The sequence below is a fragment of the Podarcis raffonei genome, chromosome 4 (genome assembly GCF_027172205.1).
Source record: "Podarcis raffonei isolate rPodRaf1 chromosome 4, rPodRaf1.pri, whole genome shotgun sequence".
NCBI lineage: Eukaryota > Metazoa > Chordata > Lepidosauria > Squamata > Lacertidae > Podarcis > Podarcis raffonei.
This window is the reverse complement of record NC_070605.1, coordinates 95,772,269-95,790,879: the sequence shown is the minus strand read 5'-3', so window position 1 is coordinate 95,790,879 and position 18,611 is coordinate 95,772,269. Positions and strand designations below refer to the sequence as shown.

Genomic DNA, 18,611 nt, shown 5'->3' with positions numbered 1-18,611 from the left:
TGGCTCTTTTTGTCTTAAAGGTTGCAGACCCCTGTCTTAGGGGTTTGGGATATACTGCAACATTGTGTTGCAGGTGGGGAGGGATTTCGGAATTTCTGGCCCCTGACTCTTCCAAATGTGTTCATTCGTAAGTCTGTTCCATCTCATTTCTGTGTTAGTCTACAAGTACCATCTGCACAAAAACATACATTTTAATATGTATTGTACCTCGGGTTACAAATGCTTCGGGTTACAAACACTTCAGGTTACAGACTCCGCTAACCTAGAAGTAGTACCTTGGGTTAAGAACTTTACTTCAGGATGAGAACAGAAATCACTCAGCGGCAGCAGGAGGCCCCATTAGCTAAAGTCGTACCTCAGGTTAAGAACAGTTTCAAGGTTAAGAACGGATCTCCAGAACGAATTAAGTTCTTAACCATAGGTACCACCGTATGTCATTTTTAAAAGTATTTATCTAAAAATATGCACTCTAGAATGCATTTTGATACTTTTTTTAAAAAATCAGGAACTGCACTACAGAAATAGGAGATGTGTGGCATACACATTAGTCTGAGAGGAGCGGATCAGGTCAGCTTGTGTCAAAATTCTCGCACTTGCAGATCATCCTTTATTACTTCAAGGAAAGTTGCTATTTAGAATTTTATAATTTGCCTGGACAACCAAATTGGAATACAGTGGTACCTCGGGTTACATACGCTTCAGGTTACATACGCTTCAGGTTACAGACTCCGCTAACCCAGAAATAGTACCTCGGGTTAAGAACTTTGCTTCAGGATGAGAACAGAAATCGTGCTCTGGCGGCGTGGCGGCAGCAGGAGGCCTCATTAGCTAAAGTGGGACCTCAGGTTAAGAACACTTTTCAGGTTAAGAACAGAACGAATTAAGTACTTAACCCGAGGTACCACTGTATTCTGTCTGGTAACAAACAGAGACATGTATTGTAATGTATACTGGTAGACTCATAACACAAAAGACTTCCTGGCTAAAGATGCCCCATTGATATCAGTGTGGTCCTAAAGTTTCTCAGGCTTAACTGTTCTTAAGAGTATGACTTGGCCTTTGACATAAACATTCCCCCTCCTTTTTATTTTCTTCTTTCTTTTTTAGAGGCTTGGTTCTTATTTTTGACGACCTCTCGATGGTTTGCCGTACGCCTGGATGCCATCTGTGCCATCTTTGTGGTTGTGGTTGCCTTTGCTTCTCTGCTCCTCGCTCATAGTGAGTATATTCGCTGGAGTAGCAGCTACTCTTCCAAGACTTGATTTGCGTTATCATTTTCCTCTAATCGTGCTAAAGCCAACAGCTGAGTGAATTATTCTCTGCCCGAAAGTCAGACATCTGTAATGGGACATCTGTGTTCAAAAGTGTTATGGCTTTGTGGTATTATAAGTGAAGACCCTACCAACATGTCTCATGTGATGATAGATTTTAAGTTTCTTTCTTATTTAATAAGATTTTTATTAAATTTTCTGCTTTACAATCTCAGATAAACATTTTACATACTTAGAATATCAATGACTTTGCTTCTTTCCCCCCTCATGGTTCATTTTGCATATCTTACATCCCTGGTGTTTTACAAAAACTATACCAATCGGTTTTCCATTATTACATCCATCAAAAATTATTTACACTGTTGAATTTTCCTGAATGCTGCTAGCATTTTCAGTTGTACACAATTATTTTCCATAAACGTTTTCTAATCTTCTTTAAACGCATGTTCTTCTTGTTCTCTTATTCTGTATGTTAAGTCTGCAAGTTGTGCATATTAAATTAAAAAGTTTGTATAAAAGTTTTGAAACTTTCCTTCTTTTTTCCTCGGTATAGCTCTAGATGCGGGGCAGGTTGGTTTAGCTTTGTCCTACTCAATCACGCTCATGGGAACGTTTCAGTGGGGAGTTCGGCAAAGCGCTGAAGTCGAGAACCTGGTAATATCCATTAGTTCCAATTGGAAGCTTTTAAGATACTTTTAGTGTTGCTTGGGCATTGCAGTTAAATGCCACTGCTTTCCAAAGCACGATGTTATATACACTATAATACATGCTTTTTGAGTTTTGCATAGTAATACAATAATTGCTTGTTTAGTAACACAATAATGGCTTGAAGGTATGCAAACTGGAAAAAATAATGTTAAAATTACTCCTGTAGTTGCTGATACTGATAAAGCAGGCTTATAGTTTGAATTCCTAGTTTATAGATTGCAGTAATATAATGCAAAATGGTTAGGCCGCTAAAGAGACTGACTTATGGCTGTCTAGAATATAAGCCATCATGATGAGGGAGTGGGAATCAGAAAACTGAGCCCTTGGCACCTTTGGGGAGGAAAGATGGGATATATATTTAATAAACAAACAAACAGACAAATTCAGACTGAGGAGAAATAGGTTAAGGTTCAAGTTTAGGTGCCGATACATCAGAATGTGTCAGGTCTTTGGAATTTACCTGCCCTGGTTAGATATCTGTAAAATGGTGTAACGGCAGCCAGAATCCTGTTGGCCCAGAAGTGGAAACAAGAGGAGACACCGACGATAGAAGAATGGAGATTAAAATTGATAGACTATGCGGAACTGGATAAATTAACTGGGAAAATTAGATATGCTAAAGATCAAAAGTTCATCGAGGACTGGGGAAAATTTGTGGATTATCTGAAAAACATATGTGGTGTAAACACAACGCTAGTGGGATTTCAAGAGGCACTGTAAAAAATAAATAAGTATTGTTTATTAGAAATAATGGGAGTAAGGAGGAACAATGGCAATACGAAAGAAGGGAATGTGTATTAAAGGTATAAATATGGATGATTGTCAGAGACGCTGAAGGAAGTCCAAAACAGTCATAATTTGTTGTATTCGGGATAAAATGTATAACTGGATGAAAATTAATAAAATTTATTTTTTTAAAAAAAGATATCTGTAAAATGGAACTGAAGAACAGTCCACTTCTCTGAGGCTTGAGGATTTGATAGATGTTAAAAGATAATGGGTTAATGAAAAGATAATGCTCATCTTAGGGGATCACAGCATCATGGTTTCATCCATTTAAGGAATTTGGAAACAGTTGTCAAGAGAAGTGGCAAAAGTCTTTTGGAAACCATATAAACCATCATTTTCTGCCCTTTCTTAGTGGTAGAAACACTGGCACTGACTGGTACAATTATGGAGGAAGGAGGGGATGGTTGTGAGAGAAGTTGTGGATTTGAGAATCCAATCCTGGTGACTAGAAAATTAATTCATTGAATCAGCTTCTGTAATTGCAGACAGGGTTGTTGACATGCATTTGGATTTGTTGCTTTGTTCCAGATGATATCCGTAGAAAGAGTCCTGGAATATACAGAACTTGACAAGGAAGCACCTTGGGAGACAAACAAGCACCCGCCACCGGATTGGCCAAGCGAAGGTGTTGTTGTGTTTGAAAATGTGAACTTTGCTTACACCGTAGATGGTCCTTTGGTACTGAGACATTTGTCTGCTGTAGTGAAGTCCAAAGAAAAGGTACATTTTTTTGGTTTTTGGTCACCCAGGTAAAATGGATCTTGAGAGTCATGTAATCCGGGCATTGTGAACCTGTGACCCTACAAATGTTGGGATCCAGTTTCTTTCCTTACACACTGTGGGCCATATGCGTGGAACTTATGGGGAAAGCTTCCTAGATAGACATTCATCCCCCCAAGAAATGGGTCCCTTCTAAGTGAAAGTTTCACTCAATGTGATACTTTCTTCCCCAAGACTCTAATTCTCTCCTTATGAGAGTGGCTAATTTTACCAGTTGACAAGAGACTTTGTGCATCACTGCTGCTCTGGAAGGCCCTTGATTTTCAGGGGACTTTGGGGTCTGCACCCATCTATAGGACTACTTGTTGTTTAGTCGTGTCCGACTCTTCATGACCCCATGGACCAGAGCACGCCAGGCACTCCTGTCTTCCACTGCCTCCCGCAGTTTGGTCAAACTCATGTTGGTAGCTTCGAGAATACTGTCCAACCATCTCATCCTCTGTCGTCCCCTTCTCCTTGTGCCCTCCATCTTTCCCAACATCAGGGTCTTTTCCAGGGAGTCTTCTCTTCTCATGAGGTGGCCAAAGTATTGGAGTCTTAGCTTCAGGATCTGTCCTTCCAGTGAGCACTCAGGGCTGATTTCCTTCAGAATGGATAGGTTTGATCTTCTTGCAGTCCATGGGACTCTCAAGAGTCTCCTCCAGCACCATAATTCAAAAGCATCAATTCTTTGGCGATCAGCCTTCTTTATGGTCCAGCTCTCACTTCCATACATCACTACTGGGAAAACCATAGCTTTAACTAGACGGACCTTTGTTGGCAAGGTGATGTCTCTGCTTTTTAAGATGCTGTCTAGGTTTGTCATTGCTATTCTCCCAAGAAGCAGGCGTCTTTTAATTTTGCGGCTGCTGTCACCATCTGCAGTGATCATGGAGCCCAAGAAAGTAAAGGAAATCCCGAAAAGACCCTGTGCATCAGTAGAAAAAGCCTCATCTTTTACTGGATACAAATTAAGAGTATTGTAAGCCGAAGACCAGTTTTCTCTTGTGCTATTATATAAGGGGGTTTTTTTGGGGGGGGGCACATGCCAGAATAGAGGACTATCACTTATGCATCTCTTTTTGCTGGGGACAGACAAGGAGCAGTGGGTTTTAAGTCCAGGAAAGTAGAGCAACAGAGACTTAAGAGCAGTTCAGTAATTGAATAGGGAGCTAATGGATTCCCATTCATTGGAAATAATTCAAAAACAGCTTGGATAAACATCTCATAGTGGGGATTTTTAGGGGTAAGATAACCTTTTTTCCGGATTGTGGATTATATTAGATGCCCCATTGGGCACCTCTGGTGACCACATATTCCTGCATATCTAAAATGCTTTCTCACCCCCCTAACTCCCAATTGATTTCTGAAAAAGAATGATTTTCCTTAAGAAAAAATTTCCAGCTTGTCTTTTATTTGCAGAGAGATGACTTCATGGGAACAAGCTGGGTGGGAGTTGAAGCTCTTGAGGTTTTTATGCAGTGCGTCTGTTTATCTCTTTCATACTCCTACTTGCCTTTGGGCCCAGCTCACTTGCCGGGGTAATAAGCCATTCTAATAGCGGATAAGAAGATTTGCATTTCACGGGAAGAAACAAACAAAATAAAGGACGAGAAATAAGAGAGAGAATATGTTGCTTAGGCAGTGGCTCAGTGCTGCCTGCATTTCTTGATCTGCTTGGTTTTCTTTTACGTTTTCATTGCTAAAAGAGGAGGGTTATTGTTTCTTTGCCATCATAAAGAAGAGATGCAGTCAATTATTATCATTATGCTTGCTATTATTTTTATTATTAATAGGGCATAGCAGTAATATTATCAGGAGTTGCCACACTGAGAGCCAGTGTGGTGTAGTGGTTAAGAGCAGTGGACTCGTAATCTGGTGAACCGGGTTCGTGTCTCCGCTCCTCCACATGCAGCTGCTGGGTGACCTTGGGCCAGTCACACTTCTCTGAAGTCTCTCAGCCCCACTCACCTCACAGAGTGTTTGTTGTGGGGGAGGAAGGGGAAGGAGATTGTTAGCCGCTTTGAGACTCCTTAGGGTAGTGATAAAGCGGGATATCAAATCCAAACTCTTTCTTTCTTTTTTTTAAGGCCCAAGGGTGCATTCAGATTTTTGAGCAAGTGTTTTTTCACACCATCTCTCTCCAACATTCGGCTCCAGTAGAATCAATCCTAGACTTGGAAAGCACATAATGCTAGAAGAGTAAGTGAGACAGAGAGTTAGCCACCTTCACCAACTCATGCCCAAGGAGGCAGTGGGGCAAGGGCAGACCTGCAGAGGCATTGCTGGCACCAAGAAACAGATCTCAAGGGCACCATTGCAATAGTGGCACCCTTTGCAAACTATAGATGGTTTTCCTTTCTCACTTGTACCTTCTCCAAAGCCTTTCCTACAGACTGCCTTATCATGATGGGGAACTGGGAGAGATTCTTGTTGTCAAGCTCATCTCCTGTTCTTTTCCCTCCCTAATCTGACTTTGGGAGTGATCCAATGCACAAGACGCTGGTGTAAAGCAAGCCGGTGTAAGTGACCTAAATCCCCAGTTGCCGTTAGCAGCTCACTTTACCCCATACGACAAAGTATTCCCCCCCCCCCGACATTGCTCTTTTTCATTGGATGCCAGCCTGAAAGAGGAATTGTTGACAATGAGCATAGCAGCTGCATTTTTATTTTAAGTACCAATGTTTATAAAACGCTTTCATGCTGCTAATGCACTTCTGCACATCAGTGACATCAGAGGAAACACTTGAACTCTTTTGTTCTAATACCGAACTCTGCACAGTTTTGTTTCCTTGCTCTTCCCTTTTAAAAATTATTATCATTCAGCTTTCTTATCGTCATCTTTTCTTCTGAAGGAAGTCACGCTCTTTCGGAAGTCATAGCACCTCCGTCTTTCTGCTCCTTGTGAAAATCAAAGCTGAAGGGATCAAGCTATTTTTCATACGTTTGTGCACATTTCAAAGTATCCGTTTTGCTTTCCAGCAGCAAAATTGAAAGAGCAGCAAAATAATTATTTTAAAAAGCTCTTTGTCTCACATGGTCGAGACTACACAGCCAAATACATTCAGTGTCTCCTTCTTTTGGAGGGTGAAAAGTTCAGTCAAGAGTGGTTCAGGATCCGAGGCCTGTTTGAATTCTCCCAAGGTTCAATTCCAGGAGGAGAACAAATGACCGGCTTATTGTAGCACACTTTGGCATATATGTATTTCTGAATACTTCCAACTGGAAGGAGATAAACCCAGAGCAGTGCCTTGTGCAACCACCCTGCATGCAAACTTTTAATGCAGAGAGGAAGGCAGAATTAGTTGCCCCAAGTCAAGGCTGGTCTATGCCATTGGTGCCTTAAGGTAATTTTAGACTCTAGAAGTGGGCTTAATCAAAAAACCCAAACTCTCATACTGGGGGAGAATGGATGGTGCCCCTTCACCCTGTCTAGAACAGCTCTGCCAGTCTCTGCCCACACAGTGATTCCAGCATCACTCCAGTGCTGCTGATCTCCCCATTCTGCCTGCTAAAAGATTTTTGTTGTTATAGATTCTGTCATATCAAAGAGTTAATAAAAATATTTATACAATGTGTTTTCTGATGGCACAGTATTAGACTGCGATGAACATGTCCTCTCAGATCAGCTGATGTTATAAACAAACCACTCACACTTACCTGCTCTTTTTTAGGTGAATTATTTTGGTTTTGTGTGTCATGGTTTTATATGTTGTGCGTGTATATATATATATATAATGGTGAGAAGGCACTCTGGACCTCTGAGAGGGTCTAGCTGGTGCCGTGGACTTTGTACTTCCAACAACTAACCTCATATTCTGATTCAGAGGTCTTGGGTTAATATTTTTGTTGTCTCCATTTCCCCTTTTTATAATGGAAAAGCCAGTGACCTACCCATGAGACTTGCTCTGAGGTTAGATTAGAGAAAGGAAATGTTATTCCTTTATCCCAAAGAAAATGTTAATAATGTTTTATAAGCCACCCCATCCCTGAAGGGTTAGGGCAGCAACAATAAATTTAGAAACAAATAAAAAATTGCATTAAAATTTAAGATCAATTTTAACAGCTGAGACAAGACAGTTATGCCTTAAGGGAAAGGGCGGGAATCTTAATAAATGAAGTAGATGGCAGATATTATTAATGGAAACGCTTTTGTTTTATCCATATTACTTTGGCCTTGTATGGCAGTAGCTTTATACCACTCAAGTATGTTCAGGTATTACAGGCACAGTTTAAAAACAATGTTTATTTATAGTGATCTTCTTTTTGCTGCCTTGTCTTCTGTTATCTGGCTTGTCAATCTTGCCCACCAAGTACTAAAATATGCAAGATAATTGTGAACAGCACTTTAGAAAAATGCTCTGTTCATGGCTTAGCTCTTGGGCGTGTGTTTTTTTTCCTTTCAGGTTGGAATTGTGGGGAGAACAGGAGCTGGAAAGAGCTCTTTAATAGCTGCTCTTTTCCGGTTGGCTGAGCCCCAAGGAAGAATTTGGATTGATAAGTATTTGACATCAGAACTAGGACTTCATGACTTGAGGAAGAAAATTTCAATCATACCTCAGGTATGGTCTACTTTGTGTATCAGTGCATTATAGAGGTCCAGCACTCTCCAGAAAGTCTGGATTTGTAGTATTTTCTTTATCGTTATTCTGCATCCTGTTGGTAGCATTCCAGCAATCTTTTGTAGTGTTGTGGTTCTTTCTCTCCCCCCCCCCACGCCCCCAGTCATTTTTAATATATTTTTTTTTGCACATGTTAATCCTCTTTTCTCTGAATGTTGACTTGAAAATGAAGTGAAATTATTATGACTATTTTAACGGTTTTATTATCTGTGTTTCTGCCATGCCCAAGCGGCTTGCTTGCAGTCCTTAGTTATCATTGCAGATTGAATTTAGTTTGTAGGCAAAGGTGCTGTATTCTGAAGGCAGAGGGACGACACACAAAGATACGTTGGAGCAGAAATTACAGCAACATTCAGATATATAAAAGGCTAAAAATCTGCACGCCAAGTTGCTGTGATGCGTTTTGACCATTCCTATCCACAAACTGAATAAAAGTCTGACATATCAGTTTTCACTGTGGACACAACCCATGTGGGAAACAGTTATAGCCCTTCTGGTGTGTACAACTTATAGCACCCCCCCCCCAATTTTTCTGCATGCCTCGCCATGATGTCATTCATCATGCCACAACTCTTTCCAAATACAGCAGCCACTTTTTCTTCAGTTGCCCGCCCCCACCCAAAAAAGTGAAGGGTCATAACACCAGAATGGGGTCATAACATTTCCATGATGTGAAAAGCGCTTTTGCCTAGTTTTCTGTGTTCTGTGTGCCATTTGATGTGTGAGGTTTGAGTGACTTCCATTTTGGACCACCCCCTCCTGATCAACTTTTCTTTCTTTTTTTTTGGTTTTGCAAATTCACAGAAAAATATTCTTGCAAATATTAAAGTTTTACACATGATTCTTTTGAATCTAGGACTTCCCCTCTCCCCTCCGTGGGTTCATTAAAAACTTTTCCAACTGCATATTATAGGTACATCCAATTTGCAGTCCTCCATTATATCCAAAGTCTATGTCTCATTCCAAGAGTTATTTAAAACCTGCCGAAGAGTTCAAGTGTTTACAGTGGTCTTTCAGATACAATCTATATTTGTCCCCTTCTCTGTTCAAGATTGGATCTTCCTGATTTCTGATTTTCCCAGTTAGTCTTGCCATCTCTCCATAGTCCAATAGTTTCATCTGCCAGTCCACCCTCATAGGTATCTTATGGTCTTTCCAACTCTGGGTAAGCAACATCCTTGCAGCTGTTGTAGCATGCATAAATAGCCTTTTCGGTTCTTTTGGAATCCCTGCAGCTACAATTCCTAACAAAAAGGCTTCTGGTTTTTTAACAAAGGTTATTTTAAACATTTTTCCAACTCATTATACCATTTCCCAAAATTCATTTATCACTTTACAGTTCTACCACATATGGTAAAAGGTGCCTTCTTTCTGTTTGCATTTCCAACAAATATTTGAACTAGTCCTGTACATTTCCACTACCCCGGTCAACCTCTTTTGATGGGAGGTCATTCGGACCTAAACAGTGAACTCAGAAAGTTCCTGTTGTCTAAACAGAATTCCAGAACCAGGTGTTCAATACCAAAATGATAATTGTAACCTGAAAGGGCTTTTGATACCGTGTACATTTGCTCATTACTAAGATATTTGCTTGATTAGTGGAAAAGAGAATAGAAGTGGTGTGGGTACAAACACAGAACCTTTCTCAGTCCAAACACATCCCATCATTGGTGTTGACAGAAAAAGCACAATCATCATCAAAACAAAAGTGACATGCCACAGGTGCTGGGGACGTACCGCTCCAAGAAACATCAGAACAATCAATGGCTAGTATGTCTGGAAGGCTCCTGTTGTGCAAAATTGATCTCCATGTGGTTTGTGTAATTTTAGCCATTTCAGCAAAAACTGAGGCATGGCTTCCCACTGGTTGCAAGAGCTTCTTGCACTCAGCGGAAGCCGCTTCACATGTTTGGGTTCCGAACAACGTTCAAAAATGGAAACATTTACTTCTGGTTTTTTGGCGCTCAAGAACCGAAGCGTATGACAACGGAGCTCTTTTTGACTTTGCTGTTGCTATGGTGTATTAAGTTTTTACCTTGTACCTTTGGTTCATTTTATTTGACTTTATTTTATTTTATTGCATTGCTTCGCTTTGCTTTGGATCGTGGCTGATGCAAATACAGTGGTTCCTCAGGTTAAGTACTTATTTCGTTCCAGAGGTCCGTTCTTAACCTGAAACTGTTCTTAACCTGAAGCACTACTTTAGCTAATGGGGCCTCCCGCTGCTCCCGCGCCGCCGGAGCACAATTTCTGCTCTCATCCTGAAGCAAAGTTCTTAACCCAAGGTACTATTTCTGGGTTAGCGGAGTCTGTAACCTGAAGCGTATGTAACCTGAAGCGTATGTAACCCGAAGTACCACTGTAAAGATTCTTCTGGTTCAGATTCTTCTGATATAGCATGAAGGAAGAATGGTCATTTTCCTTCAACACGGAACGACCAAATAAAACTCCAAACATCAAACATCTGGGATGGGTGAAGGCGGGGACTCCATCCTCAAAGCGTGATTTCCTTTTAGAAATCCGTTTCTGGACAAGGGAGAGGGACTTGGGAGAGGTGAAGAAATTGGGAGGCAAAATAGTGAGTGGTGCGATGCGGGGAGGAAGCCCCTCTCTCATAACACACTACCTGTGTGCTAAGAGCTATAGGTGAAAGAAGGGCTCGGAAGAGCAGGATTCTGGGGTCAGAACGTGTTTTCCCACAAGTAAGGCTCATGACATTTATGATGATTTGGCGGGAGGCATGTTTCTGTTTATGAAGCACGACCACAACAAGCCCAAAGAAAATGACCTAATTTGGGGTGGGTTCATAGCTACAGTCTCCCTAGTAAAATGGAAAGCTGGGTTACTTCTTTCCTGCCTCAACATTTTGTTGCTCATGTGTGTGTTTTTAATTCATGACAGTGTCACAAACTCAGTGCTTGGAGCCATGCGCAGTAATTACCTTTTATATAAAGAGGGTTTTTTGCTGAGAGTTTTTCTTGTTTTTTAATGCACTACGGTAAAAATTTTAGTGAGCAGAATGGCCCTCTAAAAGCCCCCTTTGGCTTATCCTCCTTTCCCCCTCTGTTCAGAGAATGGAAAGCACAGAAAGAGGCAGGTATGCTATTACTAGCAAATACATACAATTGGATTGCAGCCTAATGCAGCCTCCCTTTTGGTTTCTGAACACTGAAGGCTTCATTAATGCACAGTAGCGCTTCTGAGTGAAGTTGGTGACCTTTTTGTATCTAAAAAGGACTTTACATGGACTTAAATTCTTCTGCCTTTGTGCTTGCACAATGTTCTTTTCTCCTGAAAATGGACGATGATCAGTTCATTCAAAGGCTGCAGGGTTTTGAAAGACCTTTTCCAGGCTATTTCAGGTGGGAGTTGCATTGTAAAATACTGGGGGGGAAATACATTTAAGAGCTCAGAGATATTCTCTGAAGCTAACTCTGCTTTCTATTCTTTGAGATACTTGCTGTTATATACATTGTTGACACACGGGCTTCTTGTTATGAGTGTACAATTAGTTTGACAAAATAAGAAGTGTTTTGACTTCTATCTTTCCAGTTGTAAGTAAAGGTTTAGTCTAAAATCCCTGGGGAGATTCAAGTGTCTAAAGATTGGTGGGTACAATTACTTTGCAGGTGAAAAGAGACTCCCCCTCCTCTCTCTCCCTACCCCCAAATTCTTAGTTTATAAAATGAAGTAACCTTTGCATGTTTGGATTTGAAAACTGCGGACGAGGCTAAATTGTGCAATCTTTTATTAATTAATACAATATCAGGTGTGTTGGAAGCAACTGCACAAAGTGATTCTTCATCCTCAAACACTCTGTCCATACTCTCTCATGATCAAATTCTCCTTGTCTCTTTGCTGTAGAGTTGCTGGTGCAAACTGTCCTTTGGTGTGAAACCAGTGGTTGGGGCTGGTTCACAAAACCCTAAGTACCGTATTTTTCGCACCATAGGACGCACCGGACAATAGGACGCACCTTGTTTTAGAGGGGGGAGAACAAGGGAAAAAAATTCTTCCGCTCTCTGCCCAGCGCCCCTTCAGCGAAGCGGCAGGAAGCGCTGCGCAGAGAGTGGGAGAATTTTCCCCCTCTTGTTTTCCCGCTCTAAAACAAGGTGCCGTTTAAGGTGCGTTCAGGCGGCTACCTTGGAAGCCTGGAGAGCTAGAGGGGTCAGTGCGCACCGACCCCTCTCGCTCTCCAGGCTTCAGCTTCCTTTCGACCTGCTCTTTGGAGCTGGCGGGGGGAAGCCCACCACCAGCCCCAAAGAGCAGGTCAGGGAGCAGCGGAAAGGCGCAGTGGAGAGGCTGCTGCCATAGTCATGCGTCACTTCTCCAGCCGGGAGAGGGTCGCGGGGCTATGGCTTCTTTAGCTCCGCGCGCGCTTTCCCGGCTGGAGAGGTGACGCGCGGCTATGGAGGCTCCTGCCATAGCCGCGCGTCACATCTCCAGCCGGGAGAGGGTCGCGGGGGGCTGCTTTAGCTCCGTGCGCGCTCTCCCGCCTGGAGAGGTGACTCGCGGCTATGGAGGCTCCTGCCATAGCCGCGCGTCACCTCTCCAGCCGGGAGAGGGTCGCGGGGGGGCTGCTTTAGCTCCGCGCGCGCTCTCCGGGCTGGAGAGGTGACGCGCGGCTATGGAGGCTCCTGCCATAGCCGCGCGTTATCTCTCCAGCCGGCAGAAGGCCGCGGGGCTATGGTGTCTTCGCTCCATAGGACGCACACACATTTCCCCTTCATTTTTGAAGGGGAAAAAGTGCATCCTATAGAGCGAAAAATACGGTATTTCTGGGAAAGCAGGGAGGGAGATGTTGCAGAAAGGCCGGGGAAGCAGTCAGCAGGCACTCCTAATTTTTATTTGCGTTTTAATTTATATTTAAAACTTACATCTTGCCCGTTTTATTTTTTTAAGAACTCATGGGAGCTAGCAAGTCAAGGCAAGTATTAAAACAATATTTCAGATGTAACCGAATTCTTCGGTTAAGCTGAATAATAAAACCCACAAAAACACACAGTAATGATTTCAACACAGCCAAAGAGCAGACATAAAAATAATCAGCTCTTTTCGAGCAAGCACATATTTGCCCAGCTGCCTAAAACTCTACCAGATAACACTTGGCTTGGCAAGGCATTCCACAGTATGAGTGGCACCGTGAAGAATGCCTTAGCTGTGGCTCCCATCAGCTGGGCCCTGAACTATGGCTGAGTAATGGCGAAACATCATATCAGCACAGGGGTGTTGTGTCTGTATATTATTATTATTATTAGAATTTATATACCGCCCTATACCCAGAGGTCTCAGGGTGGTTCACAGAAAAGATTGACATAAAAACCACAATATATATAATCAAAATAAAAACAACTACCCAATAACACCCCAGAAAAGAGCCACATTTTAAAAGGGCATAGAATGTCAATCAGATCAACCAAAGGCCTGGTTAAAAAGGAAGGTGCATAATGAAGGCGCCAGGCGAACTTCTCTGGGGAGAGCATTCCACAGAGGGAGCCACTGCAGAGAAGGCCCTTCTCCTGTGTTGCCACCCTCCAGACCTCTCGAGGAGGAGGCACACAAAGGAGGATTTTTTAAAGTCTCCAGTGAAAATTTGGACTGCCGCCAGTTTGCCAAGGATGCACAGCACCCATGTCTCTTAATTTGGGTGGTGCAGAGCAGATGTCCAGCGTCAGTAATGGGTGATGAGTAGTTCAGTTGCCCTGTTGAATTCAGTTCTTTCTCTGGATACCTAAATGACTTTTGTGGTATGCAGTGCCTTTTACCAGCTTAGGCTGGCATCCCAGCTGAGGCCCCTCTTACATAGAAATAGCCCTCTCCTCTGTTCAAATACGTGTTAGGTTATTATGGTTTAATGTACATGGGGCTACCTTTGAATATTGTTCCTAAACATTATTGCTTTGAAATGCTAAAGTCAGGTTTTAACTGGTGCTTGCGACGCATCTTCTGAATGCTGCTGCTGCTGCTGCTGCTGCTAATAATAATAATAATAATAATAATAATAATAATAATAATGATGTATTATTTATACCCTTCCCATCTGGCTGGGTTTCCCCAGCCACTCTGGATGGCTCCCAACAGAATACTAAAAACATGATAAAACATAAAACGTTAAAAACTTCCCTAAACATGGTTGCTTTCAGATGTCTTCTAAAAGTCAGGTAGTTCATTTCCTTGACATCTGATGGGAGGACATTCCATAGGGTGGGCGCCACTACTGAGAAGCCCCTCTGCCTGGTTCCCTGTAACCTCACTTCTCGCAGTGAGGGAACTGCCAGAAGGCCCTCGGAGCTGGACCTCAGTGTCCAGGCAGAACGATGGAGGTGGAGTTGCTCCTTCAGGTATACTGGGCCAAGGCCATATTTTTAGCCATCGCCATACAAGACCGCTTCTGAAATTAAGCAGGTGGCAACCAGGAAAGTGTGACAGTAGGGGGAAGGCATCAGCCCTACCCCACAAAACTCTCCCATGGCTGCAAAGATGGATAAGTTTTCTTTCAGGGGAGCATCATTTCAGGGGATCCATCATTTACTTACCGTCTTATCAAGAACTTGCTACGTTTCCTTGGAATATAAGTTTGAAAGCTTGCAAGTTCCTGAGTGCAGGTAGCTCAGTTCCAGCATAAACTCCAAATCATGGTTCGGTACATCACCAAATTGGCGAGCTGTGATTAATGCCTTGCCTGAAGATAATGGTTTGAAATTCCACTTCAAACTGTAGTTTTAAGTCAGGGCTCGGAGGCAAGGCACTGATTGCAGCTTGCGATCAGTCTGGGTATCGCAGCAAACTGTGGTTGGTGAAAACAAGGAATTGGAGGAAAGAACCAGCTCATAAGCAGGAAATGGGAGAGTTTACAGGGATGCTGCTAATCACCAAACCATGGTTGTTTTAACTACCGAAATTAACCTCAGACCTGTTGATTTTAACCGAATTCTGTTTACAGGTTGTTTCTGAGATAACCATCTGCCAGAAAAAATAATGCTGCTTAAACTTCTAATTGGTTCTTTGGATATGATTTTATGAAACTTGTATTACTCGCTACCAGTCTTTTGATGCAATATTATTTCTTTCCCTGCCTGTAATTTACAGTTATTTACAGGTTTGGCTTATTAACTTCCTCTCATGAAACAGGCAATTTTAATATAACAATCTGTGTCAGAAATAGTAATTAAAATTATCCTTATCTACTGTTGCAGTACATGTGTGCTGTTATAATTTTATAACAGTTGTGAAGATTTTATGAATTCAGATTTCCCATTTTGCCAACCTATAAAAATAGATTGAAATGGAAAATCATCTGAACAATAATTTCAACTTGCACCCAATAGCGTAATATAATAAGTATTGTTTTAATAAAATAGGAGCTTTTTGTAAGAAGACTGTAATATTTCAGTCTTTTTAATGCTTTTGCTGGACGCTTTTCATCAACAGGTTCCGTAATAAAAATGACACTACTGAAAAACCTATTTCATAGTTTTGTATTTGAAAAGAAAACACAGATCTACATTATACTGTACATTTATTCTGTCTGTGTTGATTTTAAGTGCATTTATAACGTGGCAGAAGTAGTTTAGAAATATTGTATGCAAAAAGCTTTGGATGCGCCATGTAACTTAGCTTAGTATACCAGGCCATTAAAACAGGGTCATCATATATGTGGGATTTCAAAGGCAGATTTGATGTACGGGGGGGGGGGCATTTCTGAAAAGCGGCACTTTGTCCTGGTGTGTGTTTTTGAGAGGGGAAAAAAACATTTGTGATGTCCTGGTTCTCACTTTTTGAAATATGGCGACCCTACATTAAAATCAAAATAGCTACCTGAATCTTGTTGGCATTTAATCATCAGTTCAGATTCCTGCATAGCAGGGGGCTAGACTAGATGACAAGCTCTACAGCACTGGGTTAAACCACAGAGCCTAGGGCTTGCCGTTCAGAAGGTCGGTGGTTCGAATCCCTGTGACGGGGTGAGCTCCCGTTGCTCGGTCCCCGCTCCTGCCAACCTAGCAGTTCGAAAGCACACCAGTGCAAGTAGATAAATAGGTACTGCTCTAGAGGGAAGGTAAACGGCGTTTCCGTGCGCTGCTCTGGTTCGCCAGAAGCTGCTTAGTCATGCCGGCCACATGGCCTGGAAGCTGTACGCCAGCTCCCTCAGCCAATAAAGCGAGATGAGCGCCGCAACCCCAGAGTCGTCTGCGGCTGGGCCTAATGGTCAGGGTTCCCTTTACCTTTACCCTTTACAGTTCTATGATTCTATTATTCTTTTCTCTAGATTATTAAACTTCCAGTGCAGATCATTTTAAAGAGAAAGACTATGAAATACATATGGACGAACGAATGCTTCTAGGCTGTATTGAACTATTATGCTATGGCTGCAGTGGGTGCCTTTGAATGAGTTGCCTCACCAGATGCACCCATGCGTGGGCCAAATCAGATTATATGAAACACATAGTGTGATGGGATGATGAGCTGCTTGTGCGTGAAATTCCTAGTCCCTCAGAGTTTGGCTAAGTCCACAAACCTCTGTCTGTAACGGAGCTCCCTAAGCATGGCTCCGTCAGTCGCTGGTAGAATCCGACAGTGGGCGTTTACGGAATTTCTTCCAGCATAAAAACTCCTTAACGGAAACGCGCCTTCTGGACTCTCGGCGCGACAGTTTCCGGCGAGGAGTGGGTGTCCCTATAGGAGGTCCTGAAACCTCCCCACTGTTTTCGCTGGAAGTGTCTCTGAGCCATCCCTCTGACTCACTTTCCCTTGGAGCTCCTTCTCTCCCCCTGCTGGTTCCCTCCTCAGCTGATAAGTCTCTCCCAACCTCTGTGAGCCCTTTCACCTCCTGTTCTTCCGATGGCAGTTCCCTGACACATAGCTTGGTCTAATTTTCCTGCCTTAAGTAACTGGGCTGGGTGGGTGTTGGTGGGATTTGGTGCAGGGAGAAATAGGACTACAGTGCGGGGTTTTCAACCCTCTGTCAATGTGCTGTGATCCTGACAATTCTCTCACACACCCCACCCCCACAAACTGCTATTTGCAGTGGGAGGTAAGCTCCCATTGGCATGTCATAATGTGCTTCCTCTGTGGTTGGCGCATGACCTTGGCATTTCGCTTTGAGAGGGAATTATTATTATTATTATTACTATTTAAATTTGCGTGCCACCCTTTTTTTTAAAAAATAATTTTTATTAAGAATTTCAACATAACAAATTATGACAGGATTGTGCTGTAAGTAAAATTGAACCAAGTTAAGTGTATCTTAAGAAGCATGCAGTTTGAAGAAGGACGTAGTCTTGGCTAAAATTATTTATCTGGAGTGAGGCCTTATTTATCTGGAGTGAGGCCTTATTTGCCCAATCCTGCCTCAGGCTCCAGTCATTCCACATTTTATCCTGGTTTCACCATGCAGTGAAACCAGACGAGCAATTATCTTCGTCCTTAATGATGAGTTCGCTAGCATGAGCAGGCAAGGATTTTTTTCCCCCTTCACAAGGAAGGATCAAGGTTAATCCTGTTGCAGCATTAGGGTAGCAAACACACGTGTATAATTGGGGCAACAAGTAGCTACTTACCAAATGTTATTTGTTGCTTTTACATTTCAATTTTGCCAATAAGTATTTCAGTGTGTGTGTGTGTGTGTGTGTGTGAAAAATTACATAGCAAAACCAGTTTGCCTTTTAGTTTCTCTCCCCCCCCCCCATATTTGAAGAATGGTAGGGAAATAATCTTGCTGAAACTTCATTTCCCTTGGAATCATTTACCATGTAGCTAATTTTTTTTGCCTGTTTTCTTTTCACCCTCCTAACAAGATCTGATTATGTAGTTCTGATGGGTGATTTCTTAAAGAACATATACAGTATACGTGTAAAGGTAAAGGGACCCCTGACCATTAGGTCCAGTCGTGGCCGACTCTGGGGTTGCGGTGCTCATCTCGCTTTACTGACTGAGGGAGCCGGCGTACAGCTTCCGGGTCATGTGGCCAGCATGACTAAGCCGCTACTGACAAACCAGAGCAGTGCATGGAAATGCCGTTTACCTTCCCGCCGGAGCGGTACCTATTTATCTACTTGCACTTCATGCTTTCGAACTGCTAGGTTGGTAGGAGCAGGGACCGAGCAACGGGAGCTCACCCCGTCGTGGGGATTCAAACCACCAACCTTCTGATCGGCAAGTCCTAGGCTCTGTGGTTTAACCCACAGCCCCACCCGCGTCCCCAGTATACGTGTAAAGAGGTTCAAATACAGTAAAAGACTGTATCTTTATCCTTCCCTTTAAACATCATCATGTAAGCAATTTTTCTTGAGTGCCTCCATAATAAAACAGTAAAAGGCATCAGCATGTGCAAGTGTGCAGCTGCATATCTAGATATTTTCTTAAAATTGTACCTATGTAACTCGCATATCCTAAACCTGCATTTCACTCAGGGCAAGATGAATTTTTTTTTAAAAAAAAAGTCCCAGTGGCTGCTGTTTCT

At 42.5% G+C, this 18,611-nt stretch overlaps 1 protein-coding gene across 3 annotated transcripts in view; it reads left to right on the top strand.

The window, feature by feature from the left end:
• Window positions 1-18,611, top strand: part of ABCC4 (ATP binding cassette subfamily C member 4) — a 164,404-nt gene that overhangs the window by 114,666 nt on the left and 31,127 nt on the right. For all 3 annotated transcript variants that reach the window (XM_053384577.1, XM_053384578.1, XM_053384576.1), the window contains 4 exons: window positions 1,108-1,218; window positions 1,825-1,925; window positions 3,297-3,488; window positions 7,934-8,089. In XM_053384577.1, the coding sequence (XP_053240552.1) occupies window positions 1,108-1,218; window positions 1,825-1,925; window positions 3,297-3,488; window positions 7,934-8,089 (560 nt within the window). The remainder of the gene's footprint in view (window positions 1-1,107; window positions 1,219-1,824; window positions 1,926-3,296; window positions 3,489-7,933; window positions 8,090-18,611) is intronic.